The 27,850-nt window shown below is 38.7% G+C and overlaps 3 protein-coding genes across 12 annotated transcripts in view; 2 read left to right on the top strand and 1 right to left on the bottom strand.

Annotated features, from left to right (window-relative positions):
* Positions 1-748: 748 nt before the first annotated feature.
* LOC122567178 lies at positions 749-6,340 on the top strand. Its single transcript, XM_043725478.1, has 10 exons — positions 749-877; positions 961-1,113; positions 1,667-1,798; positions 1,888-2,094; positions 2,631-2,846; positions 3,173-3,346; positions 3,467-3,660; positions 3,721-3,986; positions 4,076-5,511; positions 5,613-6,340. The coding sequence occupies exons 1-9, from the start codon at positions 749-751 to the stop codon at positions 4,237-4,239; spliced, it is 1,635 nt and encodes a 544-aa protein (XP_043581413.1). The 3' UTR covers positions 4,240-5,511; positions 5,613-6,340.
* A 188-nt stretch (positions 6,341-6,528) lies between these two features.
* On the top strand, positions 6,529-19,929 carry LOC122567175 (flagellar attachment zone protein 1). Of its 4 annotated transcripts, XM_043725469.1 has the most exons (16): positions 6,530-6,669; positions 8,466-8,744; positions 8,871-8,972; positions 11,333-12,178; positions 12,578-12,971; positions 13,481-13,833; positions 14,668-15,099; positions 15,507-15,680; positions 15,783-15,989; positions 16,330-16,581; positions 16,665-16,951; positions 17,180-17,282; positions 17,420-17,608; positions 17,696-18,020; positions 18,216-18,739; positions 19,268-19,929. In XM_043725469.1, the coding sequence occupies exons 2-16, from the start codon at positions 8,565-8,567 to the stop codon at positions 19,400-19,402; spliced, it is 4,503 nt and encodes a 1,500-aa protein (XP_043581404.1). In that variant the 5' UTR covers positions 6,530-6,669; positions 8,466-8,564; the 3' UTR covers positions 19,403-19,929. The 4 variants fall into 4 exon arrangements, with proteins under 4 accessions (XP_043581402.1, XP_043581404.1, XP_043581403.1 ...); XM_043725467.1 differs by having other exon boundaries at positions 6,529-6,669; positions 17,696-18,739; XM_043725468.1 differs by having other exon boundaries at positions 17,696-18,739; positions 19,307-19,929.
* Positions 19,930-20,059: 130 nt separating this feature from the next.
* LOC122567176 (transcriptional activator cubitus interruptus) overlaps positions 20,060-27,850 on the bottom strand; it is a 143,937-nt gene continuing 136,146 nt past the window's right edge. For all 7 annotated transcript variants that reach the window (XM_043725471.1, XM_043725472.1, XM_043725473.1 and 4 more), the window contains 7 exons: positions 25,711-25,965; positions 25,207-25,371; positions 24,960-25,124; positions 24,286-24,708; positions 23,523-24,059; positions 23,166-23,423; positions 20,060-22,933 (listed from right to left, as the gene is read on the bottom strand). In XM_043725471.1, the coding sequence (XP_043581406.1) occupies positions 21,467-22,933; positions 23,166-23,423; positions 23,523-24,059; positions 24,286-24,708; positions 24,960-25,124; positions 25,207-25,371; positions 25,711-25,965 (3,270 nt within the window). In that variant the 3' untranslated portion in view covers positions 20,060-21,466. The remainder of the gene's footprint in view (positions 22,934-23,165; positions 23,424-23,522; positions 24,060-24,285; positions 24,709-24,959; positions 25,125-25,206; positions 25,372-25,710; positions 25,966-27,850) is intronic.

The raw sequence follows: 27,850 nt of genomic DNA, 5'->3' as shown, positions 1-27,850 counted from the left end.
AATGTATTTTTGCTACATGATCTCAGAACTTGAGAACCATATTACCACTCTCCTATCATTTCCAACGTTATCAATTCAGCATAGAAGGAGATGCCAACGCTACCAATGGTTGGAACTGAAATCAAACACGGAAAAGCTGTTTGTGCATCAAAATATACTACCCACGACGCAACATCCCTTATTCCATAAATCTAGCAACAGATTCTTTTACGTTTATTAAATTTATTATCTGCGGAAGTTGCGTTAAATATAATCTATAAATTTATAATTACAAATTATAGGGAACATAACAAAATTGATGACCTTTCTAAGCTTATTTTAAATTTCACGCAATGAAATATGATATATCAGATACGCTTTATCTCGTTTATGATGTAAATTTTGACGACTACTCGTACTTCGCAGCCAGATGGCAGTTGCTGTCTGTCTTATTCTTTCTAATTGACCATGATATAAATTACGATTATACGATATGTATAACAAAATTTTTTACATTGTATCTATTTTAACAAGATACAGAATATAAAATCAATTTCTAAATATCTATTCAGTGAATTGAATTTATATTTATTATTAATCTAAATTACTACGTCAATTAACTGAACCGCAATTCTTTTGTTTGTTATTTTCCCATCTCAATGATGGTTTGATCATCTCTTACGAAGTAATGAGTACATTTTCAATTCAACTGTTTCCAAAGCGATCTGTTAATCTCTCCTTTGGACCTGTCTTTCTGTCGTAAATATTCATGAAAATGTATTGCTGTGTACGTGGCACGTATCACTGTCAGTATATCAATGGAGTTAAGTTTAATAAATTAAAAACGAAATATAGAACTGACGAGGATATAGTCGTATGTTACACGATACAAGATAGAGTGAGTGAAGGCTTATCGATCGTTTGCACGGGCAATTAATTTCTCGCTACATAGTACATTATTACGGTAATCAAATTTTTAAGATTCATACGTCAACACGTGATTGGATCGGAATTTTTCCAAGAGGATGGAACAATCTACAACAATACCTTACCTTCGAATACATTATTCTATCACCTAAGACGGCGACCTTGACCAATCGCAGTATCACGTTTTTACATAGTTTTCATCGAGAGGTTATTAAATATTGCAAATAGGAATACTGGTAGAAATTCAATAATTCTCATTATTTCAACATAATTTTAAAAATAAGGATTTATTTATATCTATATTAATTAGTAGGTTAGGCGAATATTTATGCAAATTCAAATTTTTGTTTCGACTTCTAAATTTTATAATGATTGCTTTTTCTTGTATATTTATGCACATTGTGCGCAACTGTACATTTTTATACATTTAAATTTCCTACAAATATGTAAATATCCATAGTCTACTAATTGGAAAATACAAAGGTATGGTAACTCGCTAGAAATCTTAAGAAATTATTCCAAATTATCCTTAATATCCATATTTTGATTAAAATAATTTTAGTAACAAATAAACTTTCGACTTATTCTTATTTATTTTTGATTTAATAAACATTGCTATTTTAATAATCGTTAATTTACTAAACAGTAAACCTTTAAATTAACTAAATCATTGTAATTTACATTTTATTAATACCATCCTAATAATTAATAATCTTATCAATTCTCCATTTTTGCTGATTTTATTTAAAATTCTACGCAGGCATTGCCAAGGATCGATTACCAGTTCGTTTACGTGAGCAAAGAAATAGAAATCCTGGGTACCAGCTCATATTTCCGTTTCGTCGTCATCCCGAATCTTCGTGCCATCGATCGAAACTCAAATACGTCGGATGTAAGTCGCACGCTGTAATAGCAAATTCGCAATTTCCGCTCGGTTGGTGGAGACGCATCCCATTGCTAAGAATCGAACGGAATTTTCAGCGTGGCGTCGACAACGTTCATGACGCGCATGATGGTCATCCGCCATTGATCGTGCCACCGACAACGAGCAACGTGGGGAAAATGCTTAGATCCAGCAAATCGATCGACAACTTCGTCGAATCTCATCGAACGTGTCGGTCGTTCGACGAACACAGCCAGAGAACGTGTCGATTCTGTTCGAAATCGGCGCCATTTACAACAAATAAGGTGAGACAATGGTCATTGTTTATACCTTTGTTTCTGACATCTTTTCATTTAGTATTTTTATTTCGTTAAATTCCCATTATTCAAGAGAAATAGGGCAAGGCAATGATTACACATTAAACCCCCGCTTCTCAAATTTTTTTATTTGGTATTTTTATTCTGTTAAATTCGTATCATTAACAATGATCGTATTTTGAACGTTCGTTTCTTAAATTCTCCAATTTCGCATTTGTATTTTATTACCTATACTTGGTACATAATTTCATCAAAATATAATGCGTCTCGAGGTTTAGTTTCCTTGGGAATTATACAAATATACGCTTTTTTTTTAACGTGGAGGAAATCCGCACGGACACCAGGCCGTTTCTGGGGAAAGCGGCGTGGTAGTGCCGGAATACAAATGTACACTGAGAGTTATACAACTAGAAATACTGAAACAATTCGATATAGGAAATTGAAATTTTCATTTGACAAGGTTTCGATTCTCGAAGCTAAGTTATGGAGTCGCAATCGTCAGAACAATATTTCGATATTACCAGGTTAAGTTTCTGATGTTGCATAATAAGCAGCTAGTAGCAAGGATGGGCCGTCTGACACGCGATTTGGAGTTAACGGAAGCGGCTGTAAAAAGTGAAAAAATGGCACAGGCAGTGCTGACAAGGAGGTTGCAGGCTTACGAGACATTCGTCGCGGATATGTTCAAGTGCTTAAATCTGAGAGGAACCGCGAAGATCCTGGATAAGACGGGGCAAGAGGTGTTAATATAATTCTTAATCCTTTTCCACTTTGTATTAATTTTTTCATTGCTTCTATTCCGATTCGATTAAACGAAAATGGTATGTTAAAGCAATTGAATACGCAAGTATAATATAATATCGAATAACGCGACGGTGACTGGCGCCATTAATATCATTTCTTCTTCATTAGAATGTAAAACAGATTAAGTGATAAACCGTGTAGTGTTCTATCAAGTGGAAAATGTTAAACTATTGGCGCAGTTAATACAACTAAATCATTTGCGAGCAAGACTTTCATTCATCTTCTTATTAAAATGAACAAATAATGGTTATTATCGATTCAGATCATCATACAAAAAATAAAACCAAAGAACTTACCGCCGATGCGCGACGAGACAGGTGACAAGCCTGTCCCTATTCTGGAAGTCTCAATGTTGAATCAATCTTCCGAACTTAAAGAGTGCAACGATGGATCAACGACGAGCATAAATGAGATGGAGAAAATTCCTCGAGTATCGGTAAGATTTATATCACACAAAATATTGTGTGAAAATACAAAATTACGAAAAATTAATATGAAAAATTCTTAACGATAGAATCAGAAAATAATTATATATATAAAATAATAATTTTCGTAGAATTTGTGCGAAACAGAGGACAACGAAAAACGCGTAGCTCTCGAATATTCCAAAGACGATGGATTCTCTGTGAAAAAAGAACCGAATGAGAAAAGTTTTGAAATTACTTTATCCGTAGAAGAGGGGCAGCCTCAGTTCGATAAGGAAATCTTGATATCGAAGGAACCGATTAACAAGGATCGTGAGGAACAATGGTAAGGAAAGGGTTGAACCGCAGATTGCAAATCCAGCAGCGTGTTATTTAATAATTCCAGCGATTCTTACGTAACGAAAGAGGCCACGGGCATAACAAACCAACGAGGAGATGAAATATGCACAGTCAACTGTAAGATCGAACAGCCTAACGGTGTCGAGGACAAATCGGAAGACGGAAAAAACGTTGTCTATGACGATAAGAAAATCGTGAAAGAGCTCGATTCCTTGATAACTGGAGATTCTTCAAAATGCTGTTGTGACTGTCATTTGAACATGTCGAAAACGTGTAGCTCGAACAAGAGGTTTGATAACGGTAACGTAAATGGCACGGTATATGAGTAATGTTTATTATACGTACGTATATTGCCAATGATATTGTATGAATTTTCATTTTATTGATTTGTCTTTTTAAAGAATGGGCGCTTCAATGTGAATGTGACTTGAAAGTGTCGGATGGGATGTATCAGATGATTGATAATTACGCGGAGAACCAGTGCACTACGAGGGAAGCAATGAAGAGTGGTTTGTCCGCGATTCTGATTAAGGGTAGAAATACGAAATTTGCTGTTATCAAGTAATGACTGCTTTCATATTAATTAACATGCGAATTTTTCAATTGCTGAATTTCAAGTGCCAAGCTCCAAGTTTAAAATTTCTTAGTCTCAAATTTTCACAGGGTGGTCCACCTAACTTTACTACCTGCAATATCTCGCTTGTTCTTGATAATATTAAAAGGTGTTTGAGGTATAAGTCGAATGATTTAAAGGTTAAAAAATGGTTCAAAAAATTAATATTATCAAAAACAAACGAGATATTCTAAGTGATAAGAATAGGTGGGCTATCCTGTATAAACGAATTCTTACGAATTATTTGTCACTGATTTTTAAATACGAAATTACAAATTTCACGTATTGTATTGTAAGTTAAGTAGGAGAATTCTTAAAATTATTTTTCAATGAATTTCAAATTTTATATAAATATTATACCATAAGGCACATAAACGAATTCCCAAAATATTTTTCACTGGATTTACACCAACACACGAGAGACAAGCCCCTATATTATAAGAAAACAAACGCATCATAGCATGAATCACAGCCGTAAATACATGTTGCAGGTATTAACGTACAAAATCGAATGGATTCTCAACAGCGAGATCACTCTTGCGATATTTATCATCGTTGTCGTCTTAATTTGTCTTGCTTCGAGCAATGATTTAGCTGGCGCTTATCATTTAATCCTGAGGATGATCGTCATTAATTATTACATTCATATCAAATTAAGTAAAAGACTACATCTACTTTCTGTAATGTTTTGTATTATACCCTATAGAATAAATCTGTTCTAACGAAACCGTATTACTTAAACACAAATCTTTATAATTCACCTTGAAAACGTTCTTATGTATTCGCATTACTTTCCAACGTATCGTACTTCAAACTATTTCTAGATAATACGCTTATTAGAAAAAAAAAAACAATAAACATTTGTAGAGTTAGACAAGATAACAATTCGAAGCTATTTCGTAATCTTCTAATGCTAATGTTTTCGTTGCAATTGCCAATGAAACGAGTTTAATATATTTCAGGATTATTTGCAGCGTGAATTTTTTTACAGTATCTCAACGCTAATGTGACAGGAAAATGTGCAGGAAGTTGAGGCGCTTCTGTCCGCGAGCACGTGTACCTCTACGTCGAAACGTTTGAAAAACTGACTAAATATAGAATAGGAGCGGCGCTATTGTTAGGTTCAACACGTTTTCGTATCTTCGAGTTTCTCCTTCGACTCCGCTCTCGTACGGTCGTCATGGGACTTTCAGTGGATTTACGACGCCAGGAAATTCGCCAAACGTAAGTACCACCAAGCTTATTGTAATACGCATTTCCGTATTTTCAGTAAAATTAGAAGTAATTTTGTTTGGCATTCGTTATTTTGTTTATTTCTTCGACAGTTGTTTACATAAACGATTATCGACGTCAAACAGGAATTGAAGTGAGCAAAATATTGAATAATAATTGTTTATGTGGCTTTCTGGATGGTTAAGGTGATGTAATTTATAATATAATATCGATAACTTTTGTTCACTGGTTTGAACATTAAATTACAGAAATCTTTACATAAATATAGATATTTGTTAACAATATATTAATAAGCGACTACAAATAATTTTAACGTAGACAGAACGACATAATTTCTAGTAGATATTTCTAGTCTAGTAGACAATTTCTTTTCACGGGTTTCAACATTGAACGATAAAAGCTTGATACTTATATTAATATTTGATATATTCCGGTACATAATTGAAACTTCACATAAATATCAAAGTATACTCTCAACGACGAACCTTCGCTATTAATATATCAATGCGCAATTACTAACAATTTTGGAAACGTTAATATATCAATAAGGAAGCTACCACTACTTACAAAATTCTTATCGGTTTCTTATCAAAGCATATACTCACGAAGAACGAATCTCTACTGAAAAGCAACTATGTACCGATTTTTCCGCTCATCGTAAACGATACATTAGCAGCTACCAAACTGGTAAAAGTTTGAACAACCAATGAAACATATCAACAAGAAAGCAACAGCCACTTCCGAAACCCACATTTCCGTCTCACTGAAAAAGAAAAAAAAAAAGAGAATATAAAAGCCTATCCTAACAAATACCTCATTTCTACGAAACACCGTTCTTCGAAACCAGATGGGCCATCTAAGCGGATTTAATGGCGTTCCACGGGCCAAAAAACCGATCACCGCAGAGATCCAGGAAGTTTACTGAAGCTAAAGCTTTCTAGATCAGAAGACTAGCGTCACACGGAAGTGGCAATCGCGCGTGCGCGACAACCGAAGCGAACGCTTGGACGTTCTCGCGCACGCGGTCTTTCGAAACAGTATTTTTAGAGAAGTGAGTCGCTGGCCGCAAGCGGCGGCGGTAGTCAAGTGTCGCCGTTGACCCTAAAGAAATCGAACCCTGCGAACCATCCACGATTCGGATGACCACCGGTGAGTCCACTCGTGACAACCTAAATCACCCTAAAAATCGCCCGATCTGCGGAAACTACAACCGAGTGACATGTTCGTCTCGCGTCCGCCATTTGAATTTCCTCTCGATACTATTTCACGTTTCGCAATTTCCTTTGACTTTCGCGCAACACTGCCTCGTGATTGTACCATGTAAACGCGTGGACGTTTTTAAATTATACTCGATAGATTGGAAGAGGTACGTCGGACCGTTCTTATGGATCTAAATTTGGATCGCGTGCCGAACCGCTCCGTACATCTATTTATGATGTATTTATGGCATCGGACTTGCGACTCGTGTTCACGTTTGTTTCGACCCGTGTTCTGTCTCTGTTGATCGTTTCTGCGGCAACCGCACCGGATTGTCTGTGATTTGTTCTCTTTTTCCTACTAATTTCTTGGCAGAATCGAATAATCTGAGAAATATGATAACATTTTGAACAAAGTGGACATTGCTTGGCTTCCTTCTAGTTTTAAGAGCAAGTTTTCCGATGAGTTGGATATTTGATGAGGGCAGAGAAAATTTGTTTAGCAATAATACTATCGAGTTGTTTTATTAGCTCAAACGTTAATATTGGAAGGTTTGAAGAATTGGATTGACGCAGTTGGTTCCCCTTTTCTGTTCTTCGTTTGTTATATTCGTATCTATTTGTATATCCGTATACGTTTTCATTGCGCATCCCTTTAATTGCAGTAATCTACGTGTAACATATTTATTGTAATATACTATAAGATAATAGCTAATGGAGGAAAGTTGAAAAAATTAGATTTGTTGCCTCTTTGTTTTCGTTAGTTCCGTTGGGAAATGCGCGGCGCTTTTCGATCGTAGATCGAGTTATATTTAAGTCATATTTACATCGCGCCTCGTATCGCGAGGAAAGACTCGGCGGCACGCGAGTCATAAAGCTTGTTCGAGGATTCGCTGCCGTAAAAGAAGTAGCTTTGATCTCCAGCAGGAAGGAAAAAATGGAATCTCAAGCATCGAAAGAAACAAGAGAGAAATTCCGTTCTCTGATTTATTTGTTTTTATTCGTAACAACTACATTTTTACAAATTTCCTTCTTTTCGTGGTTCGTTGTTGCTCGTTTTGTCAAGGAAGGCTGACGGTAGATTTTAAAATAAAAAATCTAGACAGATATGTCTTCTAAAAATACGAGCTGACCCGGTCTGACTTTTTTCTTCTGTGCCAACTCGCTCACTCTACGGAGCTAATCGAGAGTTGGTATATTAGCGGCAACTAAAAGAATAGATTCGTTTATCTTCATATAGTTCTCGTGTTTCGTAACTCCACGGGGAGTAAAACTGATAACGTTATCGGAAAGTTAGCGTCAGTTTAGTAAATGATAATAATGAGGTCTCGCGTGTGTTCAGGTGATATTCATACCTCGATTTCGTGAAAGTTTAGAAATTTTTGTTGGGAACAGCTTTCACAGAAACAGAATGTTAAAATTTAGAATTATTAACTAAAAAGGTTATCGGAGACAGTAAAGAGAGAATTGTGGACTGAACAAGTAGAATCCCTTTTTCCAGAATTTTCAACAATTAGAAGCACCCCAAAGACATCGAGAAAATAATGAATAAATTCTACGGCAAATAATGTTTAGGATTCTATCGACTTAAAACTCTATAAACTACATGCTGTCATTCAAAGATCCTAGAATAATAAAAACTGAAAAATCATAGAATCGTTTGATAAACTCCAATGAAAAACGAAGATAAGGCTACAATTAATGAAATGTACAAACCTTTGATTTGTATGATTTGAAATATGCTTCCAGACACCTCGCAGCTTCTATTTCGAAACAGATCAAACGAAGCTCTTGTAAATCGCGACGTCAACGAAGAGATTAGCGTTTGCTAAGTAGAATAAGTACAGTATGGGTGCGGCTGGCAGTAGTAGCAGCGCACCGTTCTCGTCGGCAGCTTTGAGGAGACAAAGCGAGGAGACGTTTGTCTACGGGACGGAGGAATCCTGCTATCCGGAATACGCGAACGAAAATATACGACAAAGGACGAGGACCAGCGCGTTCGACGTGGGTGAAGAACCTCGATCGCAGGTTAAATATAAAACGAATATTTATCGTGTTAGCTTCCGAGGAACGCCGAGACGAGACAAGCCACGAGAAAATGCTTTAAACACTGTTATATATCGGATTTTATTTTAATTCCGTGGAATTTTGCAGGGTCCAAGTCCTTACGCGACCTTCAGAAGCGAAGAACGTTCCAGTCAAAGACCATCAGCACCGAGTTTGTCGAACTTGCGATCCCCACGACGAGAAACTTTGGTAAGCGAAGTTTTTATCTTAGGCTGCAGTTAAGCAGAATAGCTGTAGACAGTTGGCTCGCGAAAATATATCGTCGTCCGTGATGAATCTTTGCGAATTCGGTGCACCGGAAATCCCAGGACCCAACGGAAGATAGATATCGTAAGTAGAAAGTAGAACGTAAACAAGTTCATAAATAAGATACTTAGGAGAATCTCATTGGCGTCAGAGTAGAATTAAAAGAGAAGTACAAAAGAAGTTTGGAATTTGTCCAGGGTGGAGACAATGGTTGTTCGTGTATTTTCAGTTGACTAATTTTCTAATAGATTGCCTAATTCATTCTTTGGAAGACTGTATGATCGATATACACGTACGTATATGAATATTCTTGGTTGCAAATGTAATATTAAGGGAGATACTTGGTCGGACGAACTTGCGATTTTCCATTTGTGAATTCGAAAGGGCAGTTCAATGGAGAAATATGCACACCACCTTTACGTCTCGTATTTCTTTTATTTCCAGTACTTATCTTCTCTTTATGACTCAACTTTCATCTTCGGCAGCATGATTCACAGGTTCCGATTGTCTCGACGTGAAAGAAGATCTTTGAAATATAGTAATACTTCTTACATCACTTCCTATTAAAAACGCCAATAAAACCAGGCTATAGGCCCACTCAAACCATTTTGCAAATATTCCTAGAAACAAAATTCCCCGATCTTGGTCGCATCTCGAGAATCAAAGTCGAAGCGTTTCAAAAGTATCTTCACTGATTCGCCGGCCAATTTTCTTATTGACATTGGAACTACCAACGAATGAAATGTAAAGCTTGTACCAAAGAAATTGAAATGAAAGATACATGAAAAAATACACATATACCTATTAAAAATTACGAATTGATCATTTTCATTGCTTTAGCAGATCTGCCGTCACTTCGAGATAATAAATCTAACGTTTAAAGACTTCTCTAAACTAACAAAGTTCTAAATCAACTTCCTCTTTTAAACTGTAAATTCTACGAATACGAGTAACAATTTCAAACATCCGATCAGCAGTGTACTTTCATTCTGACTTCGTCAAATTACTTTGCTTTCGATGATCAATGTCTAAAATCATCTTCATGATAGCAAAATCCAAAGTTAACTTTCTGCCTAAAATTCTCTGAAATTTTCGAAATCTCCTTTGAAATTCTCCTTCTAAACTATACAGTTCTATAATGTTCAAAGTCTTCTCGAAACTGGTGAAATTCTAAACACACAGCTTATTCGAACATCTCGCCAATAGCGTACACGTTCCGAATAATCGGAAAACGCAATAGAAAAACGCGAAAGCTTTTGTTCGGAGCTCATCGGCGACGTAGATGTCGGCAAGAGATTTTCCCAGGCGCGCTCTTTTGTTTCGTGGGAAATCTGGCGAGTATCCAAAAAGCTCGTGGCTCCTCATGATTTCGGGAGAACACGCTGAGTCACGGCCACCGTGGCGCGTCGAGTTCGCAGGCATCGATCGCGATCACGTGCCCCTCGTGTCTCGAGCTTCTTCGGCGAACGTCCTAAGCCTCGTGCCAGTACATTCTCGTAGATCGTTCGACGTGGATCGAGCTTGAAGAAGTTCGTCGACGATTCGTCGTAAGAACAGTCTTTTTTGTAACGATTGCATGGATACGCGCACCTCAAGGAGCTGCAGAATTTTATTCAGACTCAAGAAACGCTAAGAATATATAACCGAATTCTCTTGGCATCCGCTGCTACTGTTTACGCGTAAGTTCTTGTACAGCGTAGAATCCGTTGCTCCTCTTGATCGCAAAGATTTATTGGTATCGAGTATTCGTTTTGCAGAGGATTTAAAGGAAATGATTAATAGCGTTTGAACTAGGGTTACAGTGGCTGCCGGGCATTTTGATATTTACGAAATATCAATGGTATTGTAACCAGGCACATTGACTATCATCGTTGAGCCGGAAAAGTTTGAAACAGATTTGAGAATGTACATAGAAACTATGAGACGTTTAACGCGAGTATGTACATATTTCGCGACAATCACAAAGATGCTTAAGCAATCAATTATCCACCGTATTAATAAGCTTGGATATTCAGTGGAATAATCTTTAACTTTTATCGTACCTTTAAGATAACTGTTCACGCGTTCAAGATTTGTTTAATTTATTTTTTCAAAATTTATCTAATTCCTAGTTTCTGTCGTTCCTATCTTTCCCTTCGTTTACCATTGAAACGGACGTAATATCGTGACGCAAGTCTGTAGAACGCAATGCAAAGAAAGCAACAGGCTAGTCCGCGTAACCATTCCTTGAACCAGAATTCCGATCGTCGATCGGCTCGGTTCAATTAACGTCTCTGAAATTAGTCCACTTATTTATATTGCAGTTGACGTACGCCGCGCAGATGACAGGTTGGCAGACGGCCGAGGAACATAGCCCTTCGTTCTCTCAGCAGAACCAAAAGGCTATGGAGGTGATCTCGCAGCTTGCTATGGCCAATCAGCAGTTGGCTTCCGCGAACACGGCGACTCTAGCCAATTTGGAGGCACTGTACATGGAGTTATCGAGAGAAAGGGAACTGAGAAGACGGGTAGTTTCTTCAGAAGCGCTGGACGAAGCTTTGAGGAAGAGACTGACGATGGACGAGGAAAGAGATGACGAAGATGAAGATGAAAGGCGTAGGATGGAGATTAGGATCGAGAGATTGGAAAGCCTCTTAAGGAAGATTCGTTCGAGGATAGAAAGGCTGGAGACGGTGGTGAAGACTCGAGGATTCGATAGAGAAGACGAAAGACAATGTTCTACGAGTATCTGTGATTCAAAGGAGATTCAAGACTCGAATTGTCGACAAACAATCGATGATCTGTGTGATAGGCTTCCAAATAGCATCGAAGTACCTGAACACGAATTTAAAACGCAAGTGGACGAGGCTCGAGCAAAGACTGTTTCTAGAGTAAGCGTCGCATACGTCGAGGAAGATGTTAGAAGCTCCAAGTGGAACGATGGTGATCGTTCGAATTTGCATTTAAAGAAATCGAAGGTTGAAGCGAGAGAAGGTAGAATAGAGGATGAAGTGGAACAGGGTGTAGATAAGAAAGAAGTGACGAGGTTGTTGGAGGAAGTCGAAAGACTGATGGCTGAGCGATCAGAGTATCAATGTGAGAACGAGAGGCTGGTGAAAGAGCTGACGGAGGAGAAGGCGATAGTGAGGAAGCTGACGAAGGCTTACAAGGTGAGTTTGCTCGTGTTTCTTCATTTTTGGAGACTCGATCGAATTTTTTAAATTTAATTTGTTTAAAATACCTGTTAAAATATTTTGTCTCATTTTTGTAGTTTATATAGTTTGTGTATTGCAATATATTTCTAGAAACCGTAATCATGCAGAAACGAGTAAATAATTAAATCGTAAGGTTAAAACGAACTATACATTTTATAATTTTTTATAATTATAATGGATCATTCTCCATTTAATGTTCTCGTTCTCTGCTTAATGTTCTCATTCTCCATCTAATGTTCTCGTACTCCATTAAACTCTTCCATTTAGAAGATATAGTCTTCGTAGCCTTTCTTCCATAATTCGGCCTTTTATTTATCGAATTTATCGAAAATGAGAGCGATGATTATTTTATAGGAAGCAAAAACGCGACACGAGGAAGCGGAATCGAGCTTGGAAGAGCGCAGACAAGAGTACGAAAATTTAATGACAAAGTTCGACGTCGCTACGAAGGAAACGGAGAGATTGTTGAAGGAAATCGATAACTTTAACGTGTTAAAGGGCACTGCCGAAGCGAAGATCTCCAGTCTCGAGCAAGATCTGCAGAAGTCGTTGCTAGAAAAAGAGGAAATCATAAATATCGAGAGCCAGAGATCTTCGGAATTAAAAGCACAGCTGTCGGAAGAGATATCCGATAAGAAGAAGCAGATAAAGGCTCTCGAGGACGCTTTGGACGAGATTCAAAGACTGAAGGAGACTATCAAGACTGAGAGAAAGGACGAGGATGATGACGATCTGAAGGAAGACGTTGGTACGTTCAGCTAGTGAGATTTAAACTATAATTAATATCAACTACGATGTTGGCAGGGATAAAACTCTTTCTTTTTTGTACAAAGTGGATATGACCTAGGAATATGGTAAAATAGATGTAAGAGGAATCATTATATCTTCGCAACTTTCCCTTCCAAAGGATATAATTTTGTTTAGGTCGTGTGGAAACATCATTTTCGCCAATTATTGGTAATAGAAATACATTTTTTTTATATTTTTTCAAAAAGACATGTGATGCTCTAGGCTCCAACAATAATTTTTTCAGAAATAAATACGCGATAGAAAAGTTATTATCTTCGTTAATGCACATAATATATGTATTTAATTTTAAAGAGAAATTCGTGTGCTTTTGTATTCAAAATAACAATAGATTAATAAACTTTTCCCCGATTGCTCTTAAGACATAAAAATTCTCTTGTAAAGAGATGAAGAAAAACTGAATGTGCTATGATTGTTTAAACTATCATACGATCACTTTACTTCAAACAGGTCCGATCGAATCGATAGACGATCCGCAAGAAAGTCCGCCTGTCGACCGCACGACGAACATAGAAGATTTCAAAAAGGAATTAATCGTGAAGAGGGAGGCAAGGCAAAGAGCAATAGCAGCAGTTTCGTCGGAAATGGAGCGGCTTAGACGAGAATTAGACGCGGAGAAGGAGGCTCATTCGGAAACTTCGAGAATGTTGGATCTTTTAAGGTCCGCGCAGAAAGATGAACAAGCTCAAACAATCGCGGCAAATGACAGATTGAAGAAGTCTAGAGAGAAAGATGAGAAAGCAAGCGAACGCGAATTGGCCGCGCAACGTCTAGAAGCTCAACGACTAACGAGCATTTTAAAAGTAAATTTTTCTTCTGTATTTTTTTTATAATAGAGTATCGCGTAGAAAATGAAGGGTTCTATGCTGATTAAAATTGGAACAAAGTCGGTCGCTTGAAATCGGTCCTTTGTAAGCTGTTTTCAAATCTAGTTAAGACAGAGAGCACGTGCCGGCAAGTTTACACCTTTCGCTTTAAAAACAAACTTCTCGTGGAGGCAAGCAAACAGAACGAAACAGAATGGAACAAAGAGACAGTTTAACCTACAGAGTAGCTAAACGCTTAGATTCCCACGATCAACTAATTTTAAAACGGCCTTTGTTGATAAAAATGGTCAGTCGAAGATTTCTACTAATTGGAAGCTTTGAAATTTCTATACTTTTGTCCTTTAGCGTTATTTTTAGCGTTTTAAGGAAAGTAAAAAGTTCGTTCCACGAACCGAACTTCATTAGAAACATCAAAACTGCTTCCGAAATTTTCTGTTAACGTCGAGTTTATGTAACGCTCAAGTTTATGATCCACATTTTATCTTCATAAATATTCGCAAAATATCTCCGAAATTATTTCCGCAACTTGTCTCAACATCGAACGCCAAAATTTGCGGTCCCATAAATATCGAAATATTATTCGCCAAATTATTTTCGAAACTTCTATCTTCCTTAAACCTTCAGAAACTTATAAATCGAATTTCATTCCTATAATTATTGACAAAGTACGTATTTTCAAAATGATTTCTGAAACTTCCCTTGTTAATAAACTTTCGCAATTAATGGTACAAACTTGGCTTTCTTAATTATCGATAAGTTCCAAACTTAACTCCACAAATATCAGGAAATGATCTAAATTGTAAAATTCAGATATCCGACGAGCTAAGGAACGACATCCGCATTCAAATGGACAAGGTGGACGATCTGCGATACCATTTGGAGACTGAACCGGATCAGCATCGGTACCGCATCCGTTGCTTGTCGGATATAACCAACCGGTCGCGAGAGGCCGTTTACTTCAGGGAACGTGCTGCCAACGATCTGAAGGACCATCTAGCAGAGATTCTGCTGCAACTTGGGGACAGAAGCTTCTTAGAACAGAAGGACGACGTTGGCCTGGAGTGCGAACGTCAGCTGGAGAATATCAATAGCTTGAAGAGCCTCTACAACGAGAGGCTGAAAGTGCTGAACGAACTGAAGGAGACGGCAGTAAGAGAGTTAGCTGAAACTAGGGTCAGATTGGATCACTCGTTGAAAAAGTGCGAGTGCTTGGAGGAAGATCTAAAGAAGGCTGACGAGAAGGTATTAAGTCTATAAGTTATCTAATTTATTTCATAAATCTTTTAAGTTTATAAATCGGTACACCTGCAATAGCATGATCCAGAGTTCGCTACGTTAAGTATTAGGGACATCTTTTGCAAAAAGCACTAAAAATATCGACTTGAATTTTCTTGAAGTTGAATGAAACTAAATTTAGTGATACAGAAATTTTTAAGGTGAAAAACACTTGGGCAGTGAGTTTCCATGTGGTAGAAAGTCACCCCAATTTTCTTTTTTATTTTTTTTTTTATAGAACAGTCATTATTAACTTTCTGTTATTCGAATAATTGAATGGAAAATGTGATATTCTAGAATAATATTCGAAATATGTCCTCTCTTGTGATAGAACGCACGTTTCAGATGTAGTTTTCTCTGTATGTTTGGGACAGATCGACACGCAGGATACGGAAATATCAAATTTGGAGTCGCAGTTGGGACTCACCAAAGCGGACTGCAGAGATCTTCAAAATCAGATGTCTCTGATTAATAGCTTGTTTACGCAGATGCTGTTGGGTGCTACCTCTGCCGACATGGATCTCGATCGACTGACTCAGTTACTTCAGGTATTGGAGAATTATGATATGTTTTCCTAAAACTGACCATGCTTTTGTCCATACCTGTTGTGGATTTTGGTTCACGAGTATCGTACGATGGAATTTTAACAGGAGAATCACGACCTGATCTGCAACATGGCGAGAGAGGAAGGCACCGAGGCCGCCGCGCTTCCTAAGCTTCTTCTCGATTTAATCGAGCAAGTCGAGGGCAGCAAACCGTCTCAGAAACGCGCTGACGGAGAGAACGGAACCGAGGTCGAAGCAGAGAAAAAGGAAGACGACTTACAACAAGAAGACATAGCTCACAATCTACCTAAAGTAAGAATTACAAATTTCATTTCCTCTTTCAAATATTTACGAGCAATTTAATCCTTTCACAGGATCGTTAGAATCCTCCTCGCATCACTGAGATGTGACCTAACTGTACATCTCGTTTGGTAAATTATATTTAATCCATTTTTTTTTCAAATTTGAATATATTATGATTCATATTATTATATTATCGTATTTTTCGAAGAAAAATCTGTTTCGGAAGGATTAAATGATGTAAAAATAGAAAAAGTAGAAAATTCGTAAAACATTCAGGGTAGATATATCCATAAAAATGTAAACTCGCATAAAGATTCGCGGTCTAATGATGAGATATTGTCTGTTTCAGGTTTGGCGTGTCTTGTTGGAGTTGCTGAGCTGTCACGCAGAATGTGCTCCGTCCGCTTCAGCGGCATCCTCTTCGGACCCCAATATCTGTTACAAGTCAGTCGACACTCCAGCTGGTCCTAGATTGGTGATTTCAGTCAGCAAAACGTATATTCGCCTAAAAGAATTAATATTAGAAAAGAAACACTTGGAGAAGGAGATGAATCGAATGAAACAGTTGAACGTTCATTTAGAATGTAAACTCGGTGAACAGGTAACAAATAAGAATCTCACCTTTCCTTCTCCCTATTGTCTTACAAAACAGTATTTTAAATTAATTCTCGCATACGTCTCTAGGAAAAGCGATTATCGACGGTGTCGGCGGAATTAAGCAAAACCTGGACGATAGTCGATCGAATGCAAGCACAACATCATCAGTTGCACACGCACGAGAAGATTCTTCGATACGAGTTGCAGCAGAAGCGAAAAATGTTACAAGAATTGAAGCAGGAATTGGAGTATTGCCGCGAGAAATGGGAATCCGCTAGACAGAAGAACACGAACACGGAATTAGAGTGGAGAAGTTTGAGAAGAGAGTTTGCAGCCAGAAAAGCTCTAGCTTCTCATGATTCTTTCAACAATAGGTAATTTGCAGAAACGATATGAATGTAATTCATTGAAGTAATTTTTATCGTTCGACGACATTAAGCGAAGTTATAGATGTGGTTTCTTTGGAATTGTTGTAAGATAGCAAAATATTTCAGTCTACGAATGCCTCCAACTAATTTACATGTCTAATATAAAATAAGGATATAAGTTTCCAATTATAATCTTCATATCACTTATGAACTCTTATTAATTGTTCGATACAGTGCGGAAAGTGGGTTCAGCGATGAACGAGGGGATGATACCGACGAAGAAGACAACGCTGTGGAAGGAAGAATTAGATTAGGTCCACGCAGAAGACCGCGAAAGGTTACTAATAATCCGATTGTCTTTAACGTCTACTAGAATCTTGCAATTTTATATATCACATAAAATATATTCCAAATACTAAATTTTACATATAACAAAAATGTACGATATACACATAACGAAAACTATATCCTTAGGAGAGTCCTCGAGCACCGACACCAGACACAGAATCAGAGCAACCGACCGACACCGAGCTATCCGAGCCAAAGACAGGTTCCTCAGCGACACTGGAGCAACGAACGCCTACTCCAGAAACAGAAGCAGAGCTAGACGAGGCCGAAGTCGCGGAGGTAACCCTAAATGCTGAATCCATAAACGAGTCACCAGTAAGTTGACAACCATTCAATACATTTTCTGTTAAATCCAAACTCACTGACAATAGCAAAGTACTCAGGACTTCTCTCCTTCGATAGTTGATCCCAGGAAGTCCACAAGAATCGCTAAATCCCCTGGACCAGGCTCTGACAAACGTCATCCAGAATCTCATAGGAATCGAGAGCAGTATAAACGTGACGTCAGCAACCTTCGAAGCTGCAAACGATGAAAGTGTGACAGAAGACATCAAGGGCGATCATATGGTACCAACCATCGAATCTTGGTCTACAAGTCTTCCAGAGCCTGAAGGAGTCATCGTGAAAGACGCCAACAAAGCTTTCGGTCTCAATGCTCCAGTACAAACTCACAGTGGATCGTCATCGATCGCAATGGAAGATGCTCGAAGCACGACGAATACGGACGGTGAGAAAGAAAAGAACGAAGACTCCTCAAAATTGTCCACATCCTATGTACCTAGTGCAACCAGTGTAGTCAACACACAGCCTGTGTTCTCTATTGGGCCCTTTCCTCCGTCCAGCGTGGCACCTTCGATCGTGAAAAACGTCCAATTCAGCGATCCCTTGATCGTCGGTCCATCTAATCGATTTTTTGCTCCAGTTTTCGGCGCGTCGTTGTCAAACGGACAAGTTTCCTCGTCTTTCGACACGCCGACAAGCGAGGATGTGGTGGGTTCTAAGGAAAAACGACCCACCAAACCAATGGAAAGCGTTGTCGATTCGGATAACGTTTCTGTGGGCTCTTCGTCGAGCATAGAGACTGTCAAAGAGTTTGCCACGACAGAATCTGCTTCGTCGAGTTCACCAGGTGAAACTGGAAAACGAGACGCGAGTTCGGCAGAAGCTGGTGGATCTGAAAAACAGGAAGACAGGAAGGTTCCTGGTGCAAAGAGTAGGACACCGGAAGAAGCTTTAGCTGCCAGGGAAGATAGGTTGAAAAGATTGGAAGAGCAGGCGAAATGGTTGATGAATAAAATGAACGCGACCAATAGAAGAGGTTCTGCGTTGAGTACTAGGTTAGAGGAGCTTCATGAAGTCTATGGGGAACCGCCTGTTCCTCCTCCCATGCCTGATGTCCTACCTAGTCGAAGGTTAAGGACTACTTTGTCGGATCTACCTCGTCAGGTATGGATGTTTCATATATCGTAGAAGATATTTTAGCTTGTGAGCTTCCTGCGTTTACTGGTGAATGGAATACGTGGTTTCAAGTTTTTGGCACGTGTCGTGTACTCTTTGAGTTCACGAGACGATAATTCATTGGTAGGTTTCGCGCGTAACGTTCTATTAAAAGTGGTCGTGGGTTTGATATTTACGTGCAATGTCATCGCAGTCTGACAATAGCAGGTTCTTTACTTCAAATTTATTGTCTTCTTTTAAGAACAATTTTTCCTTATTTTTTTGTCCGTTGTTTTGAATTTTATTCACGGAATACTAAATATTTCGTTTATATAATCCATTTTTTTTAACTTTTTACTGTCATTACTTCTTCGTCTTAGTGTATCTTAATAATTTCGAAAATACATATCGGTATATTAAATAATAATTTAGCAAATTGAAATATTCTACTGGTAGGCCTGTTATTCTATTTTTACTATTCACATACTACATACTTGATAATAGTATGCTTACTGATATAATATATTTAATAATAAGTTACAGAACGACGTATCTGATGACTGTGTTATTGTTCAGGTACCTGAATCATCGACCACCGAGGACGCCAAAAATACCGAGAAGCCCGACTCGAGTGGCGTTCCTAACGAACCACCACCCGATAACGCGTCTTGAGACGCCTACAATTTTTAATCGTTCGTTTACGTCGCGTTTATTTCCGTCGTGCACAGAAACGTGAAGAACACGCTTGTTTGAGTCTCGTCTCAAAAAACGTGTCGGCTCTCGCTTCCAAGAGGAATTATATAATTTTAGGATGATTCTATTTTTTTAGGCTCATCCTATATATTTAAAAAAAAAAAAGATACGTATTTTTCACGAACAAAACGTGTCGCCTCGTCTAACAATTAAATCTACGTAAGAGATGTAATTTGTCTTCGTAATTTAAGGAAAGACTTTGAAACATATCATTGTGATTCAAAGCTATCGATACGAATATTTCTACTAAACTTCTTTTTTCTCCTTTTTCATGCTCCAATATTTTTATTATCAATGTACCATGAATTTATCGATGTAAGTAACGTCTCGTTGTTCCTAACCGAGATTCTGTATGTGATCATTCTGGAATCCGTTCCTGTTTTGTACCTTCTACAAATTGTACCTACTAATTTCACTGTATAAATAAAGATTCCTTGAAAAAGCCAGATATCTGTTATTCATCTATTTCGTATGTCTTCTGTAAGTATTTTTTTCTTTTTTCTAAATATTAAACGCATCAAACCAGTAATAGTTCAGAGACAGGTAAGATTATTAGAAGCACGTCTAACGAGAATATTTCGTTGATGGGATCGATATGATTTATTTTAAAATAATTAACAATTCTCAGGATGTAAAATTCTTGTCATGCTCCCTCCATTCACATACTTGAATCACTACGCTATATGTATAAGATAAGATATGTATAATATTCACAAGACTCCTCGCCCTTCGTAGATATAATAAAATTCGTACAAAATCGTTTGCATAACAAAAGGAAAGATGAAAAAGAAAACAGCTCTAGGTACGCTAAGTTTTCAACTGTTCAACGTACTCTTTAATTTCTCATCGACCGACACGACGATGAAAGGCACTCGACGATGATACATTTTATAAAATTAGAGGGATTCTATTATGATCGTTTCGGTCGATCAAAAGACCAAATATATGTAATCCAGAAATATTTCTTTAGTTTCTTCTTTTTTTTACAATGATTCTTATGAAAGACACACGCATAGAACCACTCGTTCGTCCATCAGTACATACATTCGAAATGATTGTCTAATTGTATCATGCACATTGTCCATGAGCGTTGATTAATAATCTCTTACATTAGTATGATTTATCTACACATCATTATATCCTAGTATTGGCTGTCTATTTTTTCATCTCGATCGATTAATCTCATTAGCAGGTCGCATCATCGCATAGAAAATGTATTTTTATAAAATCACCATGTACGTCGTTTATCATTCGCCGTTAACGTTAAGAAGATAAAATTACGATGACACGATAAGAACGATATGTTGGCACGCTTTGAAAAGACTGGTCGTACAAAAATACGGTTACAAGGATGTTCTCGAAAAGTATCTCGCAATCTCTGACGCGGTGTCGATATCCACGCGCGTAAAATTTTGTGCGACAAACAGAAGCTCGATCCAACGGAGATCTCGCGTGTAAGCGTAGTGCTTTGATAATCCTATAAATTTCGCTTGACAGAATTTTGGACGTTAAACGTCTTAAATACAATCCTCCAAAAATAATAAATTACTCCGTGATTCCATTTAGTTTAGTTCTGTAAGGCACCCCAAGGTTCCGTCAATTTTTGTACAAAATACATACTATACTCTATAAACAACGCAGCGTAGTAGAAAACACATTTGAACTCTCTCGTAATACGTATCACTTCGATTGCGATCGTTTCTTAATCACCGAGAACGTCATCCATCTTTCGATGTCGCGATATACAATTCTAATTAACAATTAATTTAAGCGATCGTCGACTGGGCGCTTAACAATTACGAGATGCGCTCGTTTCTACACAAAGAATAAGAAAAAGCCTTCGGTCTTTATCAAAAATACAAGAAGTTCCATCTCGATGGATTATTTCTTCGTTCCAACATTCTTATTAAACGATAGTATCAAAAAAGGTTACGATAGAAAATATATATCTATATTTATATATTCATATCGCGATTATGATATTCACTGAATCATCTGTAAGTATCTGTTCTCCTCGAGCAACGAACTCAGAGACGAAGTCATGTCGTTGACCACCATATTGGCACTTGATGGCAATGGCTGTGGCAGCGACATGGGGTGAGTAGAACTAGAGACATTTGTTTCGTGGGTGTGTGCATTTCCAGACCAGTTTCTGCACTGTTGCACATACTCCAGTGTCCTTCTGTACGAATCTTGTCTCATTCCTTGAGGAGGCTTCATAGGAGATCCTTGTTGAGACTGACTGATGTCTCTGCATTGAATCTCTGGTATAGCAGCACCGGTTTGCTCGTGGTAACATTGATCTCCCCCGTAACCCCACTGACAACTACAATTATACTGTTGATGATTTGGAGGATTGGTTCGAGCACAATTGTGTGTACAATTATGTTGCTGCTGTTGTATCCTGCAATTGGTCTGCTGAGCGGTGCACAACTGTGGAGACGTCCTCTTCGGTAAAGCAGAATCGTTCACCGATCTATGGCCACCATTGGGATGAGCGCAATTGGCCATTTGCAGGCAAGGTGTATTTTGCTGTGGTGTTTGCTGTTGACAGCCCTGGAGACTGGTTATGTTGGTGATCGGTTTAGCCTGGTTGTTGATGTTCAGCTGAGAACAGTGTGGCGACATCTGAGCACATTGGTTGGGCACTGTGCTCTGCTGAACAGGGTGAATATTTGACACCTGGCCATTAGGTGTCACCATTGGCCTGGTACATTGATTGGCTACTTGACCACACTGTGGATTAGCATGGCTCATACTTGTCTGATTAGATATAGCTGGCTGTTGAGTGCAATGAGGAGACAATTGTGGACAATTGCCAGCTGAGCGCATCTGTACGCACTGTTGTTGGTTCATAGAGCTGTGATTCGGTGGAGCACAAACGGGGTTTGTGTGGTGGTTCACTTGGCTGGTTGGATTTCCGGTACAGTTCGCGTTCATTTGTGCCTGACAATTGTAACTAGGGTAGTAGCCATGGTGCATGTGGTTTTGGGGACAGTTCCTAGTTAACTGAGCAGAGTTTTGAGGGAGATTTTGAGGAGGATGCTGAGGCGCTAGGGCACCAGCTGCTGGTGAAGTTAGAGGCTGATCGCTGATATGACTGGGAGCATAGTGAGATCCTGGTGACATGACTTGACCCGCTGCTGGACTGAGCACTTGCCCGCCGTTTGGTTGAGATGGATATGTGGGTGGAGGACAGTATTGTGAATTAGGCTGAGGAGGTCTAGAGCTAGGACATTGGTTGTAGGGAGATGGAGAAGTATTCTGATAGTTCGTGCATGTTGGTTGAGCTGGTTGTGGTGGCGGATAGCAGGTTTGTTGGTGAGACTGGTTGTAGTTGCAAGTAGGCTGTACTTGACGTTGGTAGTGTAAGGGATTTGTGCAAATTGGAGACTGGCAAATTGGTAAGGGACTGCTACGACAATTCACCTGAGTTCCTCCTGCTTGAACCTGAGAAGAGAAAAAATAGATTAATAAATGCATTGATTCATTAGTTTATAAGAAATTGTTTATCGTTATAAGTTGTTTCCCTCAAAATTCAATTCGAAAGTATTTCTGGAATAAAATAGCTACTTGTTTCACGATACAGTTGTTACAACACGATCTTCCGATTCATTGAAGCTTAAGTGAACGCTGCTTTATAGAACTGACTACGTATAAGATGCTTGAAGAAAACATTTACTTGGTTCAAGTACTGCATCATCTCATCAGGAATGACCAGCTTATTTTCCACCATTTCACCTTCTCCAACCTCATCCAGAATGACTTCCTGATTAGGATGATGTTCTGGAAGTTGAGCAGATCTTGGTCTGGGTGGTACAGGCGGTGAATTTCTTTGGGCCTGGTGACCCCTGGTGGGTTCTGACATGCGACGATCACCGGATGGTTGCGTACAATGGCCGCCTGGACCGTTCCAATCTCCTGGCATACCCTGGATACCCTAAGTTTATCGTTACGTTACATTAAATGCTCCACGCACACTATTAATACAACCAAAACAAACATAATAAGAAAAGAGATAAAATATTCATCTACCAACCTGAAGAGACATATTTTGCGTCTGAACGACAAGATTGCTCGTCGAGTAAGGTCCTTGAAGGTGACTCGGTGGGTTCATTCTACCGGAAGTGGTACTCATTTGACTGCTTCTTCGTGATGTTCCTGGACTGATGGGATCGTAGAAGCTTCCAGGTCCAGTTTGACCCATTCTGACAGCGCTGACCCCGCTAGCCTGGCTGCTTCTTCTACTACCAAAGTCCGTGGACTTCATGCTACCGTAATAGGTGCTCACAGTACTGTTGCTATCCCTTCGTGGCTCGTTGAGAGGTTGCAGCCTGAGTTGCAGGTCAGAAAGACTCGTTTGGCGGGCGGGACCGCCACCCTCCATCTTCAGGTCAGTGATCCTCCTATTCAGGTCGCCGATGTTACCCTGAGGACCCATACCACGTGTTCCCCTCATACCGGACACGCTTACTGGCAAGCTCGGCATGCCTTTTGCGTTCAGTCTGCCTTTCAGACGATTCCGCGAAGCAGGAGGAGGAGGTTGTTGCTGCTGCTGCGATTCCATTCCGCCAACCTGTTGTATTAATCAGAAATTGATCATTTTAGATCGAGTAATTTAGATTTATTATTGCAAATGTAGAAAGAAGATGTAGCATATCGTTGTTACTAAAGTCGTCTTCTACATATTTTGCATCTCTATCTATTACGATAACCAAATATTTCTCATTTATGATTTACAATTATACAACCATCTTATATTGTCAGGAATATTGCTAAGCTCAAAGAAGTATATAACTCACCATGGCACGTAGAGCAACTGGCAAATCAGCGATATCCAAGTCATCGGGTTCCTCGTTCCAAGGTTCCTCAGCCAAGGCAACGCCATCACCAGTCAATGCACTGACACCAGCAACTTCGTCATTGCAGCCACCAACTAATGGGCTACCTTGTTGCTGCATCATACTAGGTGGACTATTCGCTTCACTTTCAGATTTCACACTCGGACTTGACAAACTAGGTGTCTTCGGATGGAGATCTTCGCTTCTGCTAGGACTATGGCCACCTGCACCAGCTTCGTCACTGCCTCCGCCATCTCCACCGCCTCCTTTGTGCTTCTTATTGGCGTAGAATTCTGCGCCGTGCACAGTTTTCACGTGTTTCCTCAGAGATGATGGATCGGTGTACCTTTTCGTGCAACCTGGCGCCTTGCAAACGTATGGTTTCTGGAAATCACGGTGTTAAAGATTATGGTATGAGCACAAAGATCATACTTTTAAATTTTGGAAATACAATTTAGGAAATTTGATTTTGGTGTACATTTAATTTTAGAAATTTTTGTCTTATGTCTTAATTGGTATAGTTAGTTAAAATAATATAAATTAGAAATTGTTTAATTTTGCGGTATTTAATCTTAACTTCTATAATTAAGTATCCCGCTAATTAAGAGAGAGTTGATTTTATATTTAATAATTACCTCGTTGGAATGAGTCCTGTTTTGGTGTTTCGCGCGATCGCTAGCATTACTAAATGCCTTGCTGCAACCAGGATATTCACAAGTATATGGTTTTTCTCCGGTATGGGACCTCAGATGCGTCTTCAAGTTCTCCAGACGCGAATATGCTTTGAAACATCCCTCGAACTGTAATTACACAAATTATAGCATAAATATAAATATTTAACTAGTACGTTGCGAATCTTCGTTCGAAGTTTCATGTACTCACAGTACACTTATGAGGTTTTTCACCGGTATGCCTTCTCATGTGCACTACCAACATATATTGAGCCTTAAATGGTTTTTCTTCCCTCGAGCACTCCTCCCAACCACAGACGAAGCTCTTCTTGTTCGCATGTATATGGTCATTGTTGATGTGCTTCACAAGATCATCCTGTAAGTGATAAAAATGTAAAGTATTAATTTTAAGAACCAAAATATAGAACTACTAAATTAACTTTTAGATTGATTCTTCTACTAAGTAAATTAACACACTAGGACACACTAACACACTATTATATAACATTAAATTGTACCTATATATATTGCGTCTCCTCTTTTCGTTTATGTAATAAATATAAAAACAAGACGAATTTATGTTACAAGCTTACAATCACATTGGATTAAAATAACGATAGGAATAAAAGGAAAATTACGTGAAAATTTAGGAACTTGTATATTTTAAGAAGCTAATTAAATTTTACAATTCAAAAAGCGTTATTAAAATCCTCACCTGAGTAGGAAACTCAAGACCACAGTCTCTCCAGTGACAGTTTGTTTCGATAAAATCTCCAGGTTCATCTCGAAGATCTTCGCTAGGGCTAAGTCCTTGAGGATGAGTAGGTGGTGCTGTGGTCGTGGCAGCGTTCGTCGTCGTCGTCGCAGGTTCCCTTTTTACCTTCGTAGAAGCTCTCCTCGAAGACGTGTCCGCCTCGGCCGTCACCGACCTGGTCGACGATTCTGACGCTTTTCTGCAGGACTCCGTGCTCTGCAAACCGATCATCAATCTCTTCGATTACCAATCCCTCTGAATTACGTATGTATAACGGCACATGGGTCATAGGACGATTCGAATGGAGAGTGACTCATGTTGTTGTTTTGCCTCGGAGTTGATACGCCGTTTTGATGTACGTGTTTTAAAGGTAAACAAACTCCGGACAAAACAATATCGCCGTTATGTGCAATCTTTAATCGGAATCAAATTCAAATTTTCCGGAACTCCCCGGCCAATATAAATAGACGAACATGCTGTCTCTAGCACAATAATTGTAGTGAGTCTAGCAAGTCTAGCAAGCGAATAGCATTGAGCGAGCGACGATTACGACGTAATATACTGACTCTGTACTTGTACCTAGGTTGATTTTAATATAACTGACTATCACAATTATATCACGCGTCTCCTCATTAACCGAACCAACACGTTGAACACCACTTCATATGCACTTTAAAAAATTGCTATAATCCCTTGCTAAGCCAGACTAATTAAATTTCCATCGATTTTATCCGACGTTAAACACACGTTCCTGGACTTCAACTGGACGTCACATCGACGTTAATGGAAATAACAGATCGCACGAAACATTCACTGTAATTTCTTACGTCACGCAACTAAAAAAAGATTAATAACGAGCCGCGTATCGAACTCCAATTTACATCGAGTGTGAAGCGATTATCATTCCAGGTGATTTAAAGTTGGTAGCAAGTACGGAGGATATTGGAGAACGGATAGTTGCTAATTCGATCGCTGCAGGAATTCAGAAGGTTCGTATCGGCGATCTTTGACACTAGGCCAGCGATTTTCTGAAACAAACAGCGGCGTTCGGGGTACCACAGAAGGAAGCTCGCCTCGTGACACACGATCTGCACGCGATCTCGCAATTATCGCGTACCGTATAGCCCTGCACTCAACCGATCGATCGTTCCTTGCCCTCGTAAACCGATGGTTGCCTGCTTCTGTGTTATGATACAGACGTAGTTCGACATAACTCCGCCCACATTCTCGTTTCTACCTTGCGATAAATTGCAACTGAAATGGAGATGCTAGTTCCAAGGGTTTGAGGATTGAACACCGATTGAATACAGTTGTTTGAGCAGTTTGATCAGCTATGGAGGAATTTTGAAAATTTCTTAGACGTTCGATGATAGCTAACTCGGAACGTCGGAGAAAGATGGTAAGGTAATTTTTAACGATATCACAATGCGATTATGTTTCAAGTACAACTGCTGGCGATTAGAATTTAATTTTGGTTAATTGTTGGTTTTAATCTTCTCAGTATTCAGAAACAAGAATATACTATAATGAAATTGATAAATAAATATTTTACAACTATAAGATATAAATAAAGGAATTCTGAATTATGAGAGTTTCATTTATAAAATTCTCTGAAAATTTTACCTATAAATGGAATTTCCAACAATTATAGTTTTTTTAATCGAATATGAATTTGTAAATGCTGAAAAAAATTAAACGAATGTTTGACAATATTTCGTAATTCTGCAAATAACGGAAACGTTAGTTTAACATTTCCATCTCTGATGAAATATAAAGCTGAGGGGCAGAAGATTTTTATTTTTTATTCGATTCTAGCAACGATTATCAAATTCTGGAAGCTTTCACGACTTAGGTTAATGGAAGAGTAACGAATAGATGAAAGTAGTTTCAAGGCCTGGGAAGATATTAGGCAAACGTTCCCCAAGAAGAAACTTTTAGCACTTCTGGTTGCCGAGAAAGATACAGAAGGTAGATAAAGATTATTAACACTTTCAAGGCGCTTACGACGGTATAGCGCCATATTGCTTGATCGTGCGTCGGGAAACGCGTGAATGGTTTACTGGAACTTCCTTCAATTAAGTTGTCTGATCGTGAAATTTAT

The sequence above is a fragment of the Bombus pyrosoma genome, linkage group LG4, assembly GCF_014825855.1.
Source record: "Bombus pyrosoma isolate SC7728 linkage group LG4, ASM1482585v1, whole genome shotgun sequence".
NCBI lineage: Eukaryota > Metazoa > Arthropoda > Insecta > Hymenoptera > Apidae > Bombus > Bombus pyrosoma.
This window is presented reverse-complemented; position numbering and strand designations above follow the sequence as displayed.

Bases quoted from the DNA above. Each gene is read 5' to 3' on its own strand.
- LOC122567178 (XM_043725478.1), top strand. From the start codon at position 749: ATGAAAATGTATTGCTGTGTACGTGGCACGTATCACTGTCAGTATATC. The intron at 2,095-2,630 runs GTGAGACAATGG...CGATATTACCAG, and splicing joins CGCCATTTACAACAAATAAG to GTTAAGTTTCTGATGTTGCA. The intron at 3,987-4,075 runs GCACGGTATATG...GTCTTTTTAAAG, and splicing joins TGATAACGGTAACGTAAATG to AATGGGCGCTTCAATGTGAA.
- LOC122567175 (XM_043725467.1), top strand. From the start codon at position 8,565: ATGGGTGCGGCTGGCAGTAGTAGCAGCGCACCGTTCTCGTCGGCAGCT. The intron at 13,834-14,667 runs GTAAATTTTTCT...TGTAAAATTCAG, and splicing joins GACTAACGAGCATTTTAAAA to ATATCCGACGAGCTAAGGAA. The intron at 18,740-19,267 runs GTATGGATGTTT...TTTAATAATAAG, and splicing joins TGTCGGATCTACCTCGTCAG to TTACAGAACGACGTATCTGA.